Source organism: Musca autumnalis, unplaced genomic scaffold (genome assembly GCF_047663935.1).
Source record: "Musca autumnalis isolate F117 unplaced genomic scaffold, ASM4766393v1 scaffold_1, whole genome shotgun sequence".
Taxonomy (NCBI): Eukaryota; Metazoa; Arthropoda; class Insecta; order Diptera; family Muscidae; genus Musca; species Musca autumnalis.
Window position 1 is genome coordinate 56106014 of NW_027411644.1, and position 20876 is coordinate 56126889.

Here is a 20876-nt window from a genome sequence, read left to right on the forward strand (position 1 = left end):
TCTTTTATTGAACAAGTTTGTTATCAGACAGCATTATGTAAAAGTTTGTACAAATTACGTTCGTTCGTGGATCTTTCGGTCGGCGCTCTTCATACGCTGCTTCAATGAATTGTTCAGTTGAACTAGTTCGTTCATGAACTATACAACTCTACTTTTATTCAGTTACCCTCTATACATCGATCTACAGATCTCTAGCTAAGTATACAGAAGAAGCAAGCTCACTCGTGAAAAAATAAAAAAGTTTATTCTTTAGGGAAAAATTCAAGAAATACAAGCAAAAATATAAAAAAATATAGTTTAAAACTGTAGCATGGAGCCAATGGCCGAAATAAATTCCAATGAAGATGTTAGTGGTAAAAATGAAGTGCAAGAAAACAACGATAATCAGCAAATCACAACTGTAAATGGCGTTGGCATGACTGCTGGGCAAGGTGTAACACAGAACCAAGAAAATGCTGCTGAGGCATCAGAGAAAAATGAAAAAGAATGGTAAGTGTGAAAATTATTTTGCAAAAGCTCTATATTTGTTTACAAAATCATCCTATTATCTGTTTAGGATACATGCTCAACCCCAAAAGACACCCATAATGACAGCACCACCAAGTTTTCGTGGTGGTGGCGCTGCTGGTAGGGGAGGTAGTGTAACTATGCATTTTCCTAGGGGTGGGGGTAGAGGTGGTGGCGGTAATTTTGGTAACCGCCCTTTCGATCCAAATTGGAATAATGCCCCCAGTGGTCCACCACAGGGAGGAGCACCACCGCAATTGGAATTGTGGGTAGAGACAAAAACAGAAGATGGTAAATCATATTATTATCATGCCTTGACAAGGGAAACTACTTGGACCAAACCGGAGGGACCAAATATAAAAGTAATGACCCAAGCTGAAATTGAAGAAATGAATAAAAAACAACAAATGATGCAGCAACAACAACAGCAGCAGCAACAACAACCAAATCAAAATCAGCCAAATGGTATTGAGAATAAGGAGAAAACAGAAACACCGACAGTTGTCGATAAACCACCAGTAACAACCAGTGTTTTAACATCACAACCTCCTCCTGGGTTGCTATCGCAACCACCTCCAAACACTCAACAACAAGCGGCACCCCAGCAACATGCACCACCACATCAAGCAATGTCACAACCTCCACCAAATGTCGCTGCAGCTGGCATGCCTGGCCATCCACAAGTAACACAACCTCCACCTGGCATGCATCAACAACCACCACCATTCTTTCCGCCAGGTGTTCATCCACCAAATTTTGGCCAACATCCTCCCTTTGGAATGCCTCCACCAGGATATGCAGCTGGATTTCCCGGAGCAGGTGGTCCTGCCGCTCCTTGGGGTATGCCTTGGAATCATATGCATCAAGTTCCGCCACAAGACAAACCTGCCAAAAATCTCATCATTAAACCTGGAGTCATTGATCCAGCCGTTATAGCGCGAGCAGCCGAATGGTCAGAGCATAGAGCTCCCGATGGTAGGCCATACTATTATCATGCTGGTCGGGGAGAAAGTGTTTGGGAAAAGCCTCAGGCACTACGTGACATGGAAGCGGCACGCATGGCTGCCCATGGTGCGCCACAAGTTGCTGCCCCACCACCCGTTCACAATCCCGCATTGATCCCAGGTATACCACCGCACTTGATACCTCTAATGCATATGCAACCAGCAAATCATGCAGCCGCCGCCGCTGCTGCCGCCTTTGCTGATCATTCTGCAGCCAAAGCGGCCGAAAATGCAAAAGTTTCCCAAACAGCGACACTTGAAAAAGAGGCTAAAAAATATGCCGAAGAGAAACGTAAAAAAGCCGAAGAAGAACAAAAGAAAGCCAATGCTACAGCAAAGCCTGTTGATAAAAGTAGACCCATATCTAGTACGCCAATACCGGGAACACCATGGTGTGTTGTTTGGACTGGTGATGCTCGTGTCTTCTTCTACAATCCCTCAACGCGAACCTCAGTATGGGAAAGACCCGAAGAGTTGTTGGAAAGGGAAGAAGTCGATAAGGCAATTAACAATCCACCGGAACAGTTAAAAAGTTTGGTCAATGCCAACAAAACAAATGCAGCCAAGGAAGAACACGAAGAAGAAAGAGAAAGGGAAGCACCAAATCATGCGGCGAGTGTCAACAATAATTTGGCAAAAATCCACCATGTCGCTGTGGATAATCAACAAGAAGAGGAAGATGATGGTATTATAAAAATTAAAACTGAATCCGATTCGGATGTTGAAGAAGTACCCACCAAAAAATTACGTATAAGTAAGTGTTTAGTTTGTTTTTTTTTTCTTAAGATGAACAACTATTTTTAACAATGTTAATGGTTATGTTTTCAGACAAAACGAAAAAGGCCGATGCCAGCGAAGCTGCTGCTGAGGCTGAAGTAAGAGCTGCCAAGGAAAGAGCCTTGGTACCCTTGGAAACCAGAGTTAAACAATTCAAAGAAATGTTAAGGGAAAAAGATGTGAGTATTTGTTTTGGAATTATTTTCAACTGATTTGTAAAAAAAATATTTACATACATGTAATTTTTGCCAAACATTACATTTTAGGTATCTGCCTTTAGCACATGGGAAAAGGAATTGCATAAAATCGTCTTTGATCCTAGATATTTGCTGCTAACATCCAAGGAACGTAAGCAGGTATTTGAGAAATATGTCAAAGATCGTGCTGAAGAGGAACGCAAGGAAAAACGCAATAAAATGAGACAGAAACGTGAAGAATTCCGCAATCTTTTGGAAGAATGTAAACTACATGGAAAGTGAGTAGCTCATATGATTTGTTCTTACTTCTCCTATATACAGCTTATATTAGCATTCGTAAATTGCCTTAATTTTATCAATATTTTTACATTTCAGATCGTCATTTAGTGATTTTTGCCAACGCTATGGCAAAGATGAGCGATACAAGGCCATTGAGAAACCACGTGAACGCGAGAGTCTTTTCAATGAATTCCTCTTGGATGTAAGGCGTCGTGAGAAAGAGGACAAACAAATGAAGAAAGAACAGGTATGTAAATCACATGTTTTTGTCCTTACCTTTACCTTTGAAAGATTGAAATTTGAATGTTTCAAAAGAGGTTATCTCTTCCTTTCCAAAAAACGAAAAAAATAGATAACCGAACGAAAATTCAAATTATCCATCCATACCTGTTGGTTGATATGCTTCTTGTTTTTTATGGTGAAATTTTGTAAACTTATTTATTATATATATTCTTAGCATTACTTACTTATGTATTAATATTATCCATATAAACCTGTTATCTTATAAAGTCTCATAGCACTCCTTGTCCTAACATGAAAAAAATCACATAAAATCAAACATTTTAAAAGATTTCAGCATACAGTTTTTACTACTTCTACTACTGCAAAGCTAACGCAGTCTGTTAATGTGTGTGTTGTAATTTTTGTGTTTTTATCGAAAAAACATTTATTTATGGATAAAAATGCTAGAGATACCCTCAAATATTCAGATGGTGGTTGCAAAAATTTATTATGTGAGAAGGGAGAATGGAAGATGATGAAGGTATATTGAGAACCTAGAACAGCAGGAGTAGAGTAAGTGCGTCTTAATCGCTTGATATTAGCAAATTTGTTCAAAAAATATTGTTTAGCAAAAAACCTTTTTTTGTTACCCAAACATTTTCCAACAAACCGAACGAAAATAATTCACAATCATTAAACAACCTCAACTAAAGAGATCAATGACAACCAAGCTTACATCTCAACCCCCGTATGAAGGTGTGTGGGAGTCTCTGAGGGGCGTGTAAATGCTGTAGGATTACGGATCACTTGCTCCCCCCATTGAAATGGACGAATGAATGTGCACGAGTTAATTGGCCTGCATTTGAGAACAAAGCTAGCTTACAAACATACATAATATTTTTCCACAACCTTTGTGTGGTGAGTTATCCAAACAAAAAACAAAACATCCCTTTTCTAACAGAATCAGTTGAATGTTGAACAAATAAAAATCAAATCATTAAAAAAAAAAAAAATTACGTCCAAAATATACCAAATTTGCTGACTTTTATCGTTGGTGCCTTTTTGCATCCTTCTGTTAGGCCCATGGATGGTCCGATGGATGGATGGATATATTGGTTGCTTGCTTGCTGTTTGTGCTGCTGCAAAAAATATCTACTTTTGTATCCTGTCAATAAGAGAGTTAACAAACGTAATTTCCCCAACTCATCTTTACTTACTTGCGTGTGATTTGTTGTGCAGGCGATACCACCACCCCGATCATCTCAAACCAGACAGACATTTGCTGTTGGATGTGTGAGAACATCATTCCACTTTTGTTTAAAACAGTATGAAAACATAATACTTATTTATGTTTTGATTTTTTTCCTATTTTGATTTTTTTGTTTTTATTTTAATACTAAATTTATCTTTTCAGCATTTGGATGTATGTATGTGGTGTAAACAATATTTAATAAGTTCATAATAAGAAATTGAAATTTTAAAAGTTTTGGAATATTTTATTGGAATATATAGTCTTTTTTAGATGGAAAGATCGTTTTCTTCTGTACTTGGAAAACCTTTAAAAATTGTTCTGTATATAGGAAACCTTAAGAAGGCCTTACTTCTATGTACATAAGACCTTTTAAAGGTCTTCTATGTGCTGATGACCTGAAGGTCTTCTATGTTCAGAAGACCTTCTAATGGTCTCCTATATACAGAAGACCTTCTAAAGGTCTCCTATTTGCAGAAGACCCTTTTAAAGATTTCCTATATACAGAAGACCATCTAAAGGTCTCCTGTATACTGAGGACCTTCTGAAGGTCTCCTATAAACTGAAGACCTTCTAAAGATCTCCTATATAAAGACCTTCGAAAGGTCTCCTAATATACAGAAGGCTTTCTAAAGGTCTCTTAAATACAGAAAACCTTCTAAAGGCCTCCTATATATGTACAGAAGACCTTCTAAAGATCTTCTATATACAGAAGACCTTCTAAAGGTTTCCCATTTGCAGGAGACCTTTTTAAAGATTTCCTATATACAGAAGACCTTCTAAAGGTCTCCTGTATACTGATCACCTTCTAAAGGTCTCCTGTATACTGATCACCTTCTAAAGATCTCCTATATAAAGACCTTCGAAAGATCTCCTAATATACAGAAAACCTTCTAAAGGTCTCCTATATACAGAAGACCATCTGAAAGTCTCCTATATACAAAGACCTTTGAAAGGTCTCCTAATACACAGAAGACCTTCTAAAGGTCTCCTAATATACAGTACACCTTCTAAAGGTCTCCTATATACAGAAGACCTTCTAAAGGCCTCCTATATGCAGAAGACTTTCCAAAGTTCACCTAATATACAGAAGACCTTCTAAAAGTCTTCTATATACATAAGACCTTCTAAAGGTCTTCTATATACACAAGACCTTTTAAAGGTCTTCTATATACATAAGACCTTTTAAATGTCTTCTATATATAGAGGACATTTTAAAGGTCTCCTATATATAGAAGACCTTCTAAAGGTCTCCTATATACAGAAACCACTCTAAAGCTCTCTTATATACAGAAAAACTTCTAAAGATCTCCTATATTTCTAAAGGTCTTTTATATACAGAAGACCTTCCAATGGTGTTCTATATACTAAAGACGTTCTATACAGTTAAAAGTCCTTTTCAAGCTAAATCAATCCTCTATAGAAGAGAGAATCCCGATCTTTAGAAGACATCTAAAAACCCTTCTATTTACAGATGACCTCCCTAAGAAGTCACTATTAAATATTGTTTACCCACATAAACCGGTTTTTCTATATTCATATACCTACTTCATGTGTACGTCTCTGTTTGTCCGTCCATCCGTTTTTGCACAAGAATTCAAAGTTCCCCACCTTTTCCCAAAGGCGTACACACAACATACATTCTTAAACTTAGTATACCTTATATAATTTATTTCATACAGTCTAGTTTTAGAACAGAAAATATATAAATTTTTTAAGACCTCCTCTTTCCACAGCACTAATCCATAAAATTTTGTTTCAGCCCCGAGGAAAGAACGTTAAATCTCAAGTATAATTAGTCTATAAGATTATTATTATATGTAAAACCAATCTAAGTTAGTCTATAAGATTTTTCTAGTCATTAAGGATACCATATAAACCACAACCCGCCCACATGCAAATTCCTTGAAAAAATCTAACATTTCATTTTCGTTTTCTATTTCTTTATTCGTGCTGCTTTGATTGTTGTGGTTGGTTGGTGATATAGATACGCAAAGATTTCATAGAAATGTTGCGTGAACGTGGTGATTCCATTGATCGTCATTGTCGTTGGCATGACATTAAAAAGAAATTCGAAATGGATTCCCGTTATCGTGCTGTGGAAAATTCCATGTATCGTGAGGAGTATTTCCATGATTTCCTACGCATAATGAAGGAGGAGAAGAGGCGGCGGGAGCGAGAACGTGAAAAGGAACGTGAGCAGCGTGAACGTGATAGAGAACGTGAACGTAAATCGGGTAAGAGTGATCGCAGGGATAAGGATAGGCGGGAGAGAAGTCGCAGCCGCACCAAAGATCGTGGTGATCGCGATGATAAGGAGCGTGGTCGCAGCAGCCGTGACAAGGATAAGGACCGTAAAGACAAATCCGACAAGGATAAGGATAGGGATGAGAAGAAGAGGAACAAAGATTATGTAAGTACCTCTAACAATATTTCAAAAAAAAACTATTTTTAATAATACATTTTCTGTTATTCTTTTATTAATTTACAGGAGGAGGGTGAGCACCAATCCGAGGAGGAAGAACACTCTGCCACCACTGATCACGAAGAGGAGGAGGAAGCCGAACGCCTACAAAAAGAACGTGATCGTCAGCTGAGAGCCGAACAAAGTATACGGGAACGTGAGAAGGAGGTCCAACGCACATTAGCCGGTCATTTGCGTGATCGCGATAAGGAACGTGAATTACACAAACGTGAAGAAGCCGTTGGTCACTTTAATGCGTTGCTAACGGATTTGGTACGCAATCCCGATTTCACATGGAAGGAGGTTAAGCGGCAATTGCGCAAAGATCATCGTTGGGAATTGGTGGAATTTTTGGATCGTGATGATCGTGAAAGGTGAGTTGGAAAGAAACTAAGCTGATTTAATAGTTTAATAAGCCTTCGGCTGGTCTATAAAAACAGCCTTCGATTCGTCTTTAAAAACTCCCTTCGTCTCGTCCGTTAGGTTAGGTTAGGTTTTAGGATGCGTAGCTGCTGTGATAGCAGCCACTCCACTCGGAGACCTTGGGGTCCATTGTGATCATCCTGAAGGTTGAAACGGATTGTGGTTGTGATTGTGATGTATATGGGAGATGTGGATGTGTGATAGTAGCTGTGGGTAGACGGAGCTTGCGAGTGATGTGGATTGTAAAGGCGTAGAATCCAATAGTTCAGGTGTGGTGGTGATGGTATTGAAGGTGATGACGGGTGAGATGTAGTGGTGTGTAGGCGATGTCTGCAGATTGGGTGTGAATTTCGGATGCAACTATAGGAGTAGAAAGAGATTGTGGATGAGAGTGTAGATATGGAGGTTAAAAATATAGAAGTAGTGAAGTTGTAGTTTTGTTAATAGAAGTAGTTTGTAGCTCGGGCGTGGTTGACAATGCTACTATGTAGGGATAGCGCTTGTCCTGTTCTCAGCTCTTTGGAGCCATTTTAGGCCTTTTGCCATGTGTAAAAGATCCGCCGGCTCTGCTTGGCAGAATGCTGTAAGAGCATGGATGGTGTGCACACCCATGGTGCGTTGTCTTCTAGAAAGGAGCATAGGACAGCGACATAAAAGGTGCTCGATCGTTTCTGTTTCTTCCTCATCCTTGCATAGCCTGCAGTAGTCAGCCGTGTGGTCTGCTTCCCATTTGCTCATCATGGATCCTATTCTACAGTGACCCGTGATGATCCCCACTGCTAGTTTGAGGTCTGATTTCCTCATTGAGAGCAGTGAGGCGGTTCTCGACTTGGACGGGATTGGCCAGATTGCCCTTGATATGCTGCAGTTTGGCGTGTTTTGCCATTGTTGGCAGAATTTCTCTCGACATTTTTTCTCTATTATTTTCCTGAAATGGCACAGTGGTGGCTTGATGGAGTAGTCGATTTCAATGGTTTGTGACTCCGATCCACAGCGTGCCAGTTCGTCGGCTGCCTCGTTACCTTCGATGTTGCAATGCCCTGGGACCCAACACAAGGTGACGGTTGATTTTAGTGGCTCCAAAGCGTGTTTGCAGTCTAGAACAGCCGCGGACTTGATGTATTGGGATTTGAGTGATTTTAGGGCCGCTTGACTATCAACGTAGATAGTCACCGGTCCAACTATTTCCCCTCTCAAGTTGTTTATCAGTTCCGCGGCCTTTCTTATCGCAAAAACTTCGGCTTGGAAGACACTACAATATTCGTTCAGCTTGTATGATTGTCGTAGACCAAGGGATTTGCTGTAGACACCTGCCCCTGTGCCTGTTTCCATCTTAGAGCCATCAGTATAGATCTCTATACCGTCTAGAGGTTGGCTACTGTGTGTCCATTCATCCCTGTGGGGTATGTGCACCTTCGTTGCCTCGAAGCACATTTGTGGTGATATATAATCACTGATGTTCCCCGAGGCCGTTGATAGTCCGAATCGGCGTAGAATTGCTGTTCTTCCGTGTTCGGAACTGCGCCATGAACCTAGCTCCTTAAGACGAAGTGCACTCATTGCTGCCAGTTCCTGTACTACTAGGTCTAGCGGATGTAGATCCAGTAGCACATTCAGGGCAGCTTGTGGAGTGCTCCTCATGGCACCAGTTATTAGGACTGATGCCGCTCTTTGGACGCTGTTCATTTTGTTTAAATATGTCGTCTTATTTAGAGCATTCCACCATACCAGAGAGCCATATGTAAGAATTGGGCGTACAATGGTCGTATATATCCAGTGGATTACCGTTGGTCTCAGACCCCAGCTCTTGCCAATGGAATTTTTGCAGGAGTATAGAGCTATTAGACCTTTCTTGGTGCGCTCCTCGACATTCCTTTTCCACGAGAGTTGCTGGTCTAGGATAATGCCGAGGTATTTGGCTTCCGAAGAGAGTTCAAGAATAACTCCGTCCAGCACTGGTAGGGTAAATGGTCTGACCTTCCTTTTGTTTGTAAATAAAACTAGCTCAGTCTTTGATGGGTTCACTCCGAGGCCATTGTTGAGTGCCCATCTTGATAACTTGACCAGAGCTCCTTGCATAAGTTCTGATAGTGTCTGCGGAAACTTCCCGCTAAACATGATGACAACGTCATCAGCATATGCGATTGTCTTTATACGCAGCCTATCAAAATCCTTAAGTATCTCATTTATCACCAGAAGCCACAGTAGTGGTGATATAACACCACCTTGGGGTGTGCCTCTGGTGACATGCTTCCGGATGGAACTTCCACCGATACTTGAATTGATTATACGACTGCTAAGCATATTGTCAATCCAATCGACCAGCGTGGACGAGACACCTAGGTTTATCAGAGACTTATGTATGGACTCGAGCCTAACGTTATTAAAGGCACCCTCTATATCAAGGAATGCAGCTAGCGTATAGTCCGAGCCCTCCATATTTCTCTCAATATATCCTACTACCTCGTTTAACGCTGTTTCTACCGATTTGCCTTTTTGGTAGGCATGTTGGGCGGAACTTAGGTCTGTGGCTGAAAGCTTGGCTCTGATGCCAAGATCCAGCAGCCTTTCTAAAGTTTTCAATAAAAAGGAGGAGAGACTAATTGGCCTGTAGTCTTTTGGAAGTGTGTGACTTGACTTCCCCGCTTTAGGGATGTATACCACAGTTACTTCCCTCCAAAGAGCCGGTATGTATGATAAGCATAGACAAGCCCTAAAAATAAGTTCCAGGTGTGGAATCAGTGACTCCAGTGCGTTGTGTAGCATTGCAGGTATGATTCTATCTGGTCCAGGTGACTTAAAGGGCTTGAATGTGTTTATGGCCCATTTTATTTTTGGTTGACTAATGATTTCCTCTATAACACTCGCATCTACGGTGGTGTGGTCGTGTATCCTTGGAACATCAGGGTGTTCTGATACATCCACACAATTAGGGAAGTGAGTATTAGCAAGGAGATCAAGAGTCTCTAGGCCGGAGTTAGTCCATGTGCCGTCGGCCCGTTTGATACTACCAATGGTTTTCGGGTCCTTTGATAGTACCCTACGGAATCTGGCCACGTCCTTTACTCCTTCAATCGTTTCACTAAAGCAAATCCAGGATTTGCGCTTAGCCTTCTTAATCTCACTGTTGTATTTATTGAAAGATACTTTGTAGTTCTCCCAATCGCTTGACAACTTTGATTTGTTGGCTTTATTGTAAAGCCTTCTGCTAATCTTTCTTAGATTGGCGAGATCTTTCGACCACCAGACCGGTTGGCTTCTCCTGCCAGGGTGGGTTAGTGGGCAGGAGGCCTCGTAGCTATCCACCATAACCTCTGTTACATGTTTCACTGCATTATCGACCTCTTCGGCTGTTGTGGGATAGTAAGGAACCCCCAGCATTGAGGTTGTTAATTCAGTAAACTTGCACCAGTCGGCCTTCCGTGGATTCCTGTGTGGTGGTTGCCGAATTCCTTCAACAGAGACCTTGAAGAGTATCTTCCGGTGGTCGGAAAAGGAGCACTCTTCGGATACCTTCCAGTCAGTGATATGGGATTCGTCTTTATTAATGAGGGTTATGTCGATAACTTCCTCCCTGATGCTGTTTTTAAAAGTACTTTCATTTCCCCTATTGCATATTCTCATATTATATTTTAGTATAAATTCGAAAACGGACTCACCCCGGGCATTCGTGTCACTGCTTCCCCAGTGGAAGTGATGGGCGTTGGCATCGCACCCCAGGATGATGAGGCAGGTGCTGCCCATCTCTTCAACGAGTCTCACTACGTGTTGGCCAGGTGGGTCAGGGCTCTCATATGGCATGTAAATTGACGCAAAGATGGTAGATTTTTGTGACCTATCTTGCATTTTTACAGCCGTTATATCTCCCGAGCTGAAATTGGAGAGATACATTAGATTTAAATTCTTCTTGGCAACTATACAGGTTCTTACCTTGTCATCGCTGGATGTGGCAAAGATGGTATAGTTGCTATCGCTTAGCCCAGCAACTTTATTTTTTTATATAAATAAGGTTCCTGGACTAGAGCGATATCAACTTCAGACTTCGAGAGGGAGAGTAGAAGTTCAGCAGCAGCCGCTTTGCAGTGATGCAGATTGATCTGCATAATGCGAAGCGGCTGCTGCTGTCGTTCCTTTACTGTCTTTGACCTAGACGGAACCTTATCCATCCTAGGCCAAAGTGCAGTTTACCCTCACGAGCCCGCAGGTATTCCTGCCCTTGTATGTCAATTGACACCCTTATAGCCATACCCTCCCCCTCCGGACTGTGGCTGACGAGCTTCCATGAGCTAGTCTGGAGGTTAGGGTTCTGTCTACCGAGTATTGTCAGTATCCTTGTTGGGTCAACCGCGGGCGGTGGCACCCATGCCGACAATACTCTTCTGCTGGGAATCTCATTTACACCCACAGCCGCCAATTGGCAGCCCTCCCAGAGTTCACCAAGTCCATCTATTGTGCTAACAAGGAAGTTTAAAGATTCCTTGTTCTCACAGCAGATGATCTTGATGCCTCTGAAAGGAGCTGCACTGCCGAAGTGAGTATGTTTGGGAGGTTCCCCTTCACCTGCAAACACTATCTCCCGCAGTTGATTTTCAATCAGCTGCCAGTGTTTGTCACTGATCTTGCCTTCGGGATCAGACTTGTCGATGACCGCTATGCGCAGTTCATCAGGCACCAACGGTCTGTCCGTCTTCTTTTTTCCCCTCCCGCTACTCTTGGGAGGAGAGCGAGGAGTCACCTTGTGACTTAAGTCGGCCTGGGAGGCTGCCTTAGTAGCGGTTGACTTCTCGCTCTCGTTCGTTTTGCAGCGGGCAGAGGAGGTGGATGGCTTTGAGTCCTGTCTCGGGATGGGTCTCTTGGCCTTGGGGTGTGGTTCCTCCGTGGATCTAACCCTCTTCACCGGGTTCTTCGCTGAAGAGGGGTTGGAAGGTGCCACGCACCCAAGTGTAGGGACCGTAGCCGGTACAGGCATCCCAGTTCTCCCCTCCTCTGAGTTTTGGGGTCTCTTACCAGACGATGATGGCTTCTCTGGGAGCTGGGTCAGGTCACCATCCCTCGTTGTTTGACCTTTACAGGTAGTGGGAGTAGATGATGGCTCTGACGACAGCAAGATCCTATCGACCATCTGGATGAGGGAGAGCCTATCAATCTCAGGATTTCTCTTGGGCAGGTGAGGATACTTTTTCTCGTATTTACTCACCGCCTTGAGATTGATTTTGATTAATTTGCAATCCCTCACCGAGATAGTCGAAGGTTCCCTGCCGATGCACTTCTTGAGGTAGTGCAAGGACCTTCGGTAGCCCCCCTTGTCTTTTGCCAACCGATCTGCAGTTGTGCTTGAGGTGGAGGGAACTTTGTCGTCCAAGGTTTTGGTCGTGGTTTCCTCCACAGTGGCAATCTGTCTCTGCAGGTTTGGCCTATCGGCTACGGCCGATGTACCGATGCCCCGGGTTAGTGGTGATCCCGTGTCCGCAGGTTTTGTAGTTTCTGCTGAGTTCGAGGACAGTTTATCCGCAACTGCAGCTGCTGGAACAACTGTGTTGTTGAGTTCGTCGTCGGATAAACTGTCCTCGGCCTCGTCAGAAACACATCTCCGACTAGGGCTCGGGGAAACCATCCGCTCCAGCATGGCCAGGAGCTGCCTACTTTGCTCGGCAAGACTGTCCTCAACGAGTAGAACTAGTCCGTCCCCTCCCGAAGATCTTTTCCTATCAACCGTAGGTTGAAACTCGTCAGATATGGTCGTGGTAGTATCATAGTCCATGAGCGTTGCGGTTTTGTCGTCATCATTGGGTTTTGGATTTTGGGGGGTTTTTGTTTTGTTTTTGTTTTTAAAATTGTTCGGATCCATGTGTCATTGATTAATGGGGGAATGGAGGTCGACCATGGCATAGCCCTCCTGTACCATGGCAAGGACTCGTCAACTAAGTCTGTACTACATTGATGCGCCCAGGTGTTCAATGAGGCTCCGTTCTAATACAGTTGGTACCCTAACTGCAAACCTTGGAACACCGATAGGCACGGATTCGCCTGACACCCCGGCGTTAGGGGATCTCTGTTACGTAGGAGATCACTACGTGGGTAACCTTTGGTCGACCACAATCTCCTCGGCCCAAGCTTCCAGAAGATTGGGTGGGGGGGATTGTGACCTTAAGCCCTCACATCGCGTCAAGATTGTTACCCCTGGCGAGGGTCGTCTCGTCCGTAAAGTCTGCCTTCAGCCCGTCTATAAATTGTGTCTTCAACTCGTCTATAAAGACAAACTTCGGCAGGTCTATAAAGACAGCCCTTGGTACGTCTTCAGCTCGTCTATAAAGACTTTCGTCTATAAAGATCTTCGTCTATAAAGGCGACCATCAGCTCGTCTATAAAGACGGACCTTCAGCTCGTCTATAAAAACGGCCTTCAGCTCTATAAAGACAAACTTCTGCAGGTCTATAAAGACAGCCCTTGGTACGTCTTCAGCTCGTCTATAAAGACCTTCAGACGACCTTCAGCTCGTCTATAAAGACCTTCAGCTCGTCTATAAAGACCTTCAGACGACCTTCAGCTCGTCTATAAAGACGACCTTTTCAGCTCGTCTATAAAAACGACCTTCAGCTCGTCTATAAAGACGACCTTTTCAGCTCGTCTATAAAGACGACCTTTTCAGCTCGTCTATAAAGACGACCTTCAGCTCGTCTATAAAGACGACCATCAGCTCGTCTATAAAGACGACCATCAGCTCGTCTATAAAGACGACCATCAGCTCGTCTATAAAGACGACCATCAGCTCGTCTATAAAGACGACCATCAGCTCGTCTATAAAGACGACCATCAGCTCGTCTATAAAGACGACCATCAGCTCGTCTATAGAGACGACCTTCAGCTCGTCTATAGAGACGACCTTCAGCTCGTCTATAGAGACGACCTTCAGCTCGTCTATAGAGACGACCTTCAGCTCGTCTATAGAGACGACCTTCAGCTCGTCTATAGAGACGACCTTCAGCTCGTCTATAGAGACGACCTTCAGCTCGTCTATAGAGACGACCTTCAGCTCGTCTATAGAGACGACCTTCAGCTCGTCTATAGAGACGACCTTCAGCTCGTCTATAGAGAGGACCTTCAGCTCGTCTATAGAGAGGACCTTCAGCTCGTCTATAGAGAGGACCTTCAGCTCGTCTATAGAGACGACCTTCAACTCGTCTATAAAGACGGACCTTCAGCTCGTCTATAAAACTTCAGCTTGTCTATAAAGACGACCTTCACAGCTCGTCTATAAAGACGGACCTTCAGATCGTCTATAAAGACGACCTTCAGATCGTCTATAAAGACGACCTTCACAGCTCGTCTATAAAGACGACCTTCACAGCTCGTCTATAAAGACGACCTTCACAGCTCGTCTATAAAGACGACCTTCACAGCTCGTCTATAAAGACGACCTTCACAGCTCGTCTATAAAGACGACCTTCACAGCTCGTCTATAAAGACGACCTTCACAGCTCGTCTATAAAGACGACCTTCACAGCTCGTCTATAAAGACGACCTTCACAGCTCGTCTATAAAGACGACCTTCACAGCTCGTCTATAAAGACGACCTTTACAGCTCGTCTATAAAGACGACCTTCACAGCTCGTCTATAAAGACGACCTTCACAGCTCGTCTATAAAGACGACCTTCACAGCTCGTCTATAAAGACGACCATCACAGCTCGTCTATAAAGACGACCTTCACAGCTCGTCTATAAAGACGACCTTCACAGCTCGTCTATAAAGACGACCTTCACAGCTCGTCTATAAAGACGACCTTCACAGCTCGTCTATAAAGACGACCTTCACAGCTCGTCTATAAAGACGACCTTCACAGCTCGTCTATAAAGACGACCTTCACAGCTCGTCTATAAAGACGACCTTTACAGCTCGTCTATAAAGACGACCTTCACAGCTCGTCTATAAAGACGACCTTCACAGCTCGTCTATAAAGACGACCTTCACAGCTCGTCTATAAAGACGACCTTCACAGCTCGTCTATAAAGACGACCTTCACAGCTCGTCTATAAAGACGACCTTCACAGCTCGTCTATAAAGACGACCTTCACAGCTCGTCTATAAAGACGACCTTCACAGCTCGTCTATAAAGACGACCTTCACAGCTCGTCTATAAAGACGACCTTCACAGCTCGTCTATAAAGACGACCTTCACAGCTCGTCTATAAAGACGACCTTCACAGCTCGTCTATAAAGACGACCTTCACAGCTCGTCTATAAAGACGACCTTCACAGCTCGTCTATAAAGACGACCTTCACAGCTCGTCTATAAAGACGACCTTCACAGCTCGTCTATAAAGACGACCTTTACAGCTCGTCTATAAAGACGACCTTCACAGCTCGTCTATAAAGACGACCTTCACAGCTCGTCTATAAAGACGACCTTCACAGCTCGTCTATAAAGACGACCTTCACAGCTCGTCTATAAAGACGACCTTCAACTGCTTTTTAAAGTCAGCTTTCAGTCGTCTATAAAGACAGACTTCGGCTCGTCTATAGTGACGGACTTCGGCTCGCATATATTGGCTCGTGTATGTAAAGGTTCTCATTAGTTCATCGAATATATCCACTTTTGTTCCCCTTCCTTTTTATTTCCTCTTTACTCTAATGCACATTTTTTTTCTTTTTAGAATTTTCAATGAGCACATTGATGGTCTTATGAAAAAGAAACGTGAGAAATTCCGTGAAATGCTTGATGAAATTACAACTCTTGAACTGACCAGCAGTTGGAAAGATGTAAAGAAACTTATTAAAGATGATCCCCGCTATTTAAAATATAACAATTCCGAGAAGTGTGAAAGAGAATTCCGTGACTATTTGGTTGACAAACAAATGGCAGCTAAAGTTGCCCTCAAAGAACTTTTAAAAGAATGTAAACTGATAACACACAAGAGCCACGAATTGGTGCAGGAGAATCCAAATCATCTTAAGGAGATTTTGGATATATTGAAAATGGATAAGAGGTAAGAGATAAGACTTTTTTTGTTACCACTTCCTAATTAATTTGTTTGTTTTTAAAGGTATCTGATATTGGAACACATTGCTGAGGAACGTACCACCATTGTGGTAAACTATTTAGAAGAATTACACAAACGTGGTCCGCCACCTCCGCCGACAGCTTCGGATGCCTCTCGTCGTGTTAAATAAATGTGAAACAATAGTTTATTTTCGTTTTGATTTCTTAAGGAGTTCCATGCTGATGATCTGAATTTCATTAGGAATTGTCCCCCTAACCAACACCCCCTCTTTCCTAACCAACCAATTTTTTTTTTGTGTTGTAACAACATTATTGATTAATGATAGCTTATATTTTTTGATTAATCAAGACTAAAATAAAAAATTATTCTAATGAAATTATTACGTCTATGTAATATTAATTTTAATTTCGAATTGTATTAACATTTTATGAGAATGTTTTAATTTTCTAATTTTAAATAAATAAATTATAAAAGAACAAGGCATTTTGCATAAAATAATAATATAAAAATTTTGTTTTGATTTTTGGGGGGTATGGAAAATATAGTGAGTGGTAGAGGATTGATCAACAAGGGAGAATTAATTATCCACCGATTTAAGCTATTCACAATAAATTCCTTTGAGTCCAATTATAAAGGATGGTTTTCTCGCTTCATTAACAAAAATATTTAATGCTCCAGTGTCCTGAAATCCAATTTTTGTTTCAAAATAAACAATTTTCTGTTTTTCATATTTATTCCTTTTATTTATTTCATTTTTTATACAATTACTTTTGTTCTTGTTGTTATTTTAATTAATTTGTGGTTGATGCCATTTTTTGTAAATAACGGCATACAAATATTCATTACTTAATCTTTGCCAATTAGTTGTTGCTGTTCAATTGTTGATTGTTTGTAAATAAACAAATACGTATTACATTGTTTAATTTAATTTTGTTTTATTTATTAATTAATTTTTTTTTTTTGTAATAATAAGAAATATTTTATAATAAATTTTAAATTATATACCTTAATAATTTTCAGCATTTCTGTTATCGTTTTTTAATCAATGAAAACAATTCTTACAAATTCTTAAAGAAATTCTAAATTTGTTGTTGTTGTTCTTTTGTGTTTAGGAACTTAAGGGCTAGTGTTAAACATAAAAAATTCACGTGGAAGTTTGAAAAAATAAGAAGTAAACTTAAGTGGAATTGCATACATAAAAAAGTTATTTCCTAAATTTATCGATCGAATGTATATCCAGAGAGGGAGGGCTATTGTTTTTTTATTTTGTATTATAAACGCCACCAGTCTCATCCCTCTATCGTTAAAGTTTTAATTTTTATGTTGTGTTTTTGTTAAATATTTAAACCATTTCTATATAAATCTGCCTTTATTATTACGACCTATCATTCATGAGCTTTTCTCTTTTTTATATTTGTTTTTGTATTTTCTTCTTTTCATTTTTAATTGTATTGATTGATGCTTAGGCACAACGTATGTTTTCTATTTTTATTTATTTTTCTTTCTACTAAAATACATTTCAATTTTATTTTACTGCGTTTCTATTCTTTTGCCACTATGTCGTTATATAAAAGTTGAGTCATGCGGATATGCTCGTAAAGACTTTCTCAAGATGCCCTTCTGGTCTCCTAAAAAGACCGCCTTATAGACTCTAGACGACCTTCAGTTTTTCTATAAAGACGACCTCATTTTGTCTATATAAAAGACCTTCGGTTTGTCCTTGAGGTCGTCTACAAAGACGCCCTTGAGTTCGTATATAAAGATGCCCTTGAGGTCGTCTATAAAGACGCCCTTGAGGTCGTCTATAAAGACGCCCTTGAGGTCGTCTATAAAGACGCCCTTGAGGTCGTCTATAAAGACGTCCTTGAGGTCGTCTATAACAACGCCCTTGAGGTCGTCTATAAAGACGCCCTTGAGGTCGTCTACAAAGACGCCCTTGAGGTCGTCTATAAAGACGCCCTTGAGGTCGTCTACAAAGACGTCCTTGAGGTCGTCTATAAAGAAGCCCTTGAGGTCGTTTATAAAGACGCCCTTGAGGTCGCCTATAAAGACGCTCTTGAGGTCGTCTATAAAGACGTCCTTGAGGTCGTCTATAAAGACGCTCTTGAGGTCGTGTATAAAGACGCCCTTGAGATCGTCTATAAAGACGCCCTTGAGATCGTCTATAAAGACGCCCTTGAGGTTGTCTATAAAGACGCCCTTGAGGTCGTCTATAAAGACGCCCTTGAGGTCGTCTATAAAGACGCCCTTGAGGTCGTCTATAAAAACGCCCTTGAGGTCGTTTATAAAAACGTCCTTGAGGTCGTCCATAAAGACGCCCTTGAGGTCGTCTATGAAGACACCCTTGAGGTCGTCTATAAAGACACCCTTGAGGTCGTCTATAAAGACACCCTTGAGGTCGTCTATAAAGACACCCTTGAGGTCGTCTATAAAGACACCCTTGAGGTCGTCTATAAAGACGCCTTGAGGTCGTCTATAAAGACGCCCTTGAGGTCGTCTATAAAGACGCCCTTGAGGTCGTCTATAAAGACGCCCTTGAGGTCGTCTATAAAGACACCCTTGAGGTCGTCTATAAAGACACCCTTGAGGTCGTCTATAAAGACACCCTTGAGGTCGTCTATAAAGACGCCCTTGAGGTCGTCTATAAAGACGCCCTTGATGTTGTCTATAAAGACGCCCTTGAGGTCGTCTGTAAAGACGCCCTTGGGGTCGTCTATTAAGACGCCCTTGAGGTGGTCTACAAAGACGCCGTCGTCTATAAAGACGCCCTTGAGGTCGTTTATAAAGACGCCCTTGGGGTCGTCCATAAATACGCCCTTAAGGTCGTCTATAAAGACGCCCTTGAGGTCGTCTATTAAGACGCCCTTGAGGTCGTCTATTAAGACGCCCTTGAGGTCGTCTATTAAGACGCCCTTGAGGTCGTCTATTAAGACGCCCTTGAGGTCGTCTATTAAGACGCCCTTGAGGTCGTCTATTAAGACGCCCTTGAGGTCGTCTATTAAGACGCCCTTGAGGTCGTCTATAAAGACGCCCTTGAGGTCGTCTATAAAGACGCCCTTGAGGTCGTCTATTAAGACGCCCTTGAGGTCGTCTATAAAGACGCACTTGAGGTAGTCTATAAAGACACCCTTGAGGTAGTCTATAAAGACGCCCGCCCTTGAGGTCGACTATAAATACGTCCTTGTGGTCGACTATAAAGACGCTCTTGAGGTCGTCTAAAAAGACGTCCTTGAGGTCGTCTATAAAGACGTACTTGAGTCGTCTATAAAGACGTCCTTGAGTCGTCTATAAAGACGCCCTTGAAGTCGTCTATAAAGACGCCCTGGAGGTCGTCTATAAAGACGCCCTTGAGGTCGTCTATAAAGACGCCCTTGAGGTCGTCTATAAAGACGCACTTGAGGTAGTCTATAAAGACGCCCTTGAGGTCGCCTATAAAGACGCCCTTGGGGTCTTATATAAAAACGCCCTTGAGGTCGTCTATAAAGACGCCCTTGGGGTCGTCCATAAAGACGCCCTTGAGGTCGTCTATAAATACAGGCTTGAGGTCGTCTATAAAGTCGCCCTTGAGGTCGTCTATAAAGATGCCCTTGAGGTCGTCCATAAAGAAGCCCTTGGGGTCGTCTATAAAGTCTCCTTTGGGGTCGTCCATAAAGACGGCCTTGAGGTCGTCTATAAAGACGCCCTTGAGGTTGTTTATAAACCTTCAGCTCGTCTATAGATACGCCCTTTTATCACGTCTATAAAGACTCCCTTCAGCTCGTCCTTTCAGCTTGCCTACAACGACTTCCGCCCGTCTTTAAAGTCTCACTACTCGGGTTGCCAATAAATACCCTGCTGGGCATAGCTCAACTTTTATAAACTTGTTTTTGATAATTCTGTTCTCTGTTGCTCTACTATGTAGTTCTATAAACTATTTGTTTGTTACTTTTCTGATGTTGTTGCTGTTGTTGTTATTGTTGTTCTCTTCATTCACATTTCGTTTATTAATTGATTTAATTAATTAGTTACTTAGATTTATAGATTCATTTTTGTTTTGGTTGTTTGTTTTTTTCTTCTTGTATTCTAGTTATGTGTATGGTTCTTGTTGTTGTTTTTATTGTTGTTGTTATATAATAGGACTACATACTATCATCACCTATTTTTAATAATTTTTTATTCTTTTCTATAAATACTATTTTTAATTTTATTTAAATGTTTTATTTTTTTATTATTTTTGTTGTTGCGAAGAAGACATTTCTTATTGTTGTTTAATTTTCTTGTTGTTGCTTATTGTAAAAATCTATTTATAGTTAAGTTAAATTTATGGATCGGGAGATATATACGCTCAGTTTTTTTGGTTTAGAATTAAATGTTTTTTTTCAAGATGTAGGAGATGAGCAAAGAAACGAAACGTTAAAGGAAAAAAAATAAACAAAGGGGAGTTGATAAAAATTAGATAGGATTAAGAAACGTCTCAAAGTTTTAAAAGTATTTAGCTATTTAAATTCTAATACACAGGAATTAAAAATATGTGTTTAATTTCATATGTCCTAAAAATGAATAAAACATGTGCAAGAATTGTCTGCAATTTGTAAAAAGCTAATAGCAGCAGAACATTGTATCAAGAGATTCAAAATAGTTACATATAAAAAATATCAGCGAACCATATTCCATGGTAACAGCACTAAATAAAATTGCATTATTGATCATCAAGCTCGGTTCCAACGAGAAATTAATTAAAAAAATAATTCTAAAAATGATCTTCGCCTAAAAG

The 20876-nt window shown here is 41.3% G+C and overlaps 1 protein-coding gene across 6 annotated transcripts; it reads left to right on the forward strand.

The window, feature by feature from the left end:
- Window positions 1-156: 156 nt before the first annotated feature.
- LOC141397901 (uncharacterized) lies at window positions 157-16632 on the forward strand. Of its 6 annotated transcripts, none has more exons than XR_012411563.1 (12): window positions 157-489; window positions 557-2265; window positions 2340-2467; window positions 2555-2763; window positions 2861-3011; window positions 3335-3559; window positions 3616-3904; window positions 4066-5280; window positions 5456-6648; window positions 6727-7073; window positions 15776-16108; window positions 16166-16632. XR_012411563.1 is itself a non-coding variant. In XM_073974779.1 (9 exons), the coding sequence occupies exons 1-9, from the start codon at window positions 311-313 to the stop codon at window positions 16290-16292; spliced, it is 3609 nt and encodes a 1202-aa protein (XP_073830880.1). In that variant the 5' UTR covers window positions 157-310; the 3' UTR covers window positions 16293-16632. The 6 variants fall into 6 exon arrangements, 1 of the variants encoding a protein (XP_073830880.1); XR_012411564.1 differs by having other exon boundaries at window positions 3700-3904; XR_012411565.1 differs by having other exon boundaries at window positions 3700-3904; window positions 4066-4870; window positions 5079-6648.
- Window positions 16633-20876: the final 4244 nt, after the last annotated feature.

Excerpts from the sequence above, each read along its gene's own strand:
- LOC141397901 (XM_073974779.1), top strand. The coding sequence starts at position 311 with ATGGAGCCAATGGCCGAAATAAATTCCAATGAAGATGTTAGTGGTAAA. Across the intron at positions 490-556 it reads GAGAAAAATGAAAAAGAATG|GATACATGCTCAACCCCAAA; the intron begins GTAAGTGTGAAA and ends TTATCTGTTTAG. Across the intron at positions 2,764-2,860 it reads GAATGTAAACTACATGGAAA|ATCGTCATTTAGTGATTTTT; the intron begins GTGAGTAGCTCA and ends TTTACATTTCAG.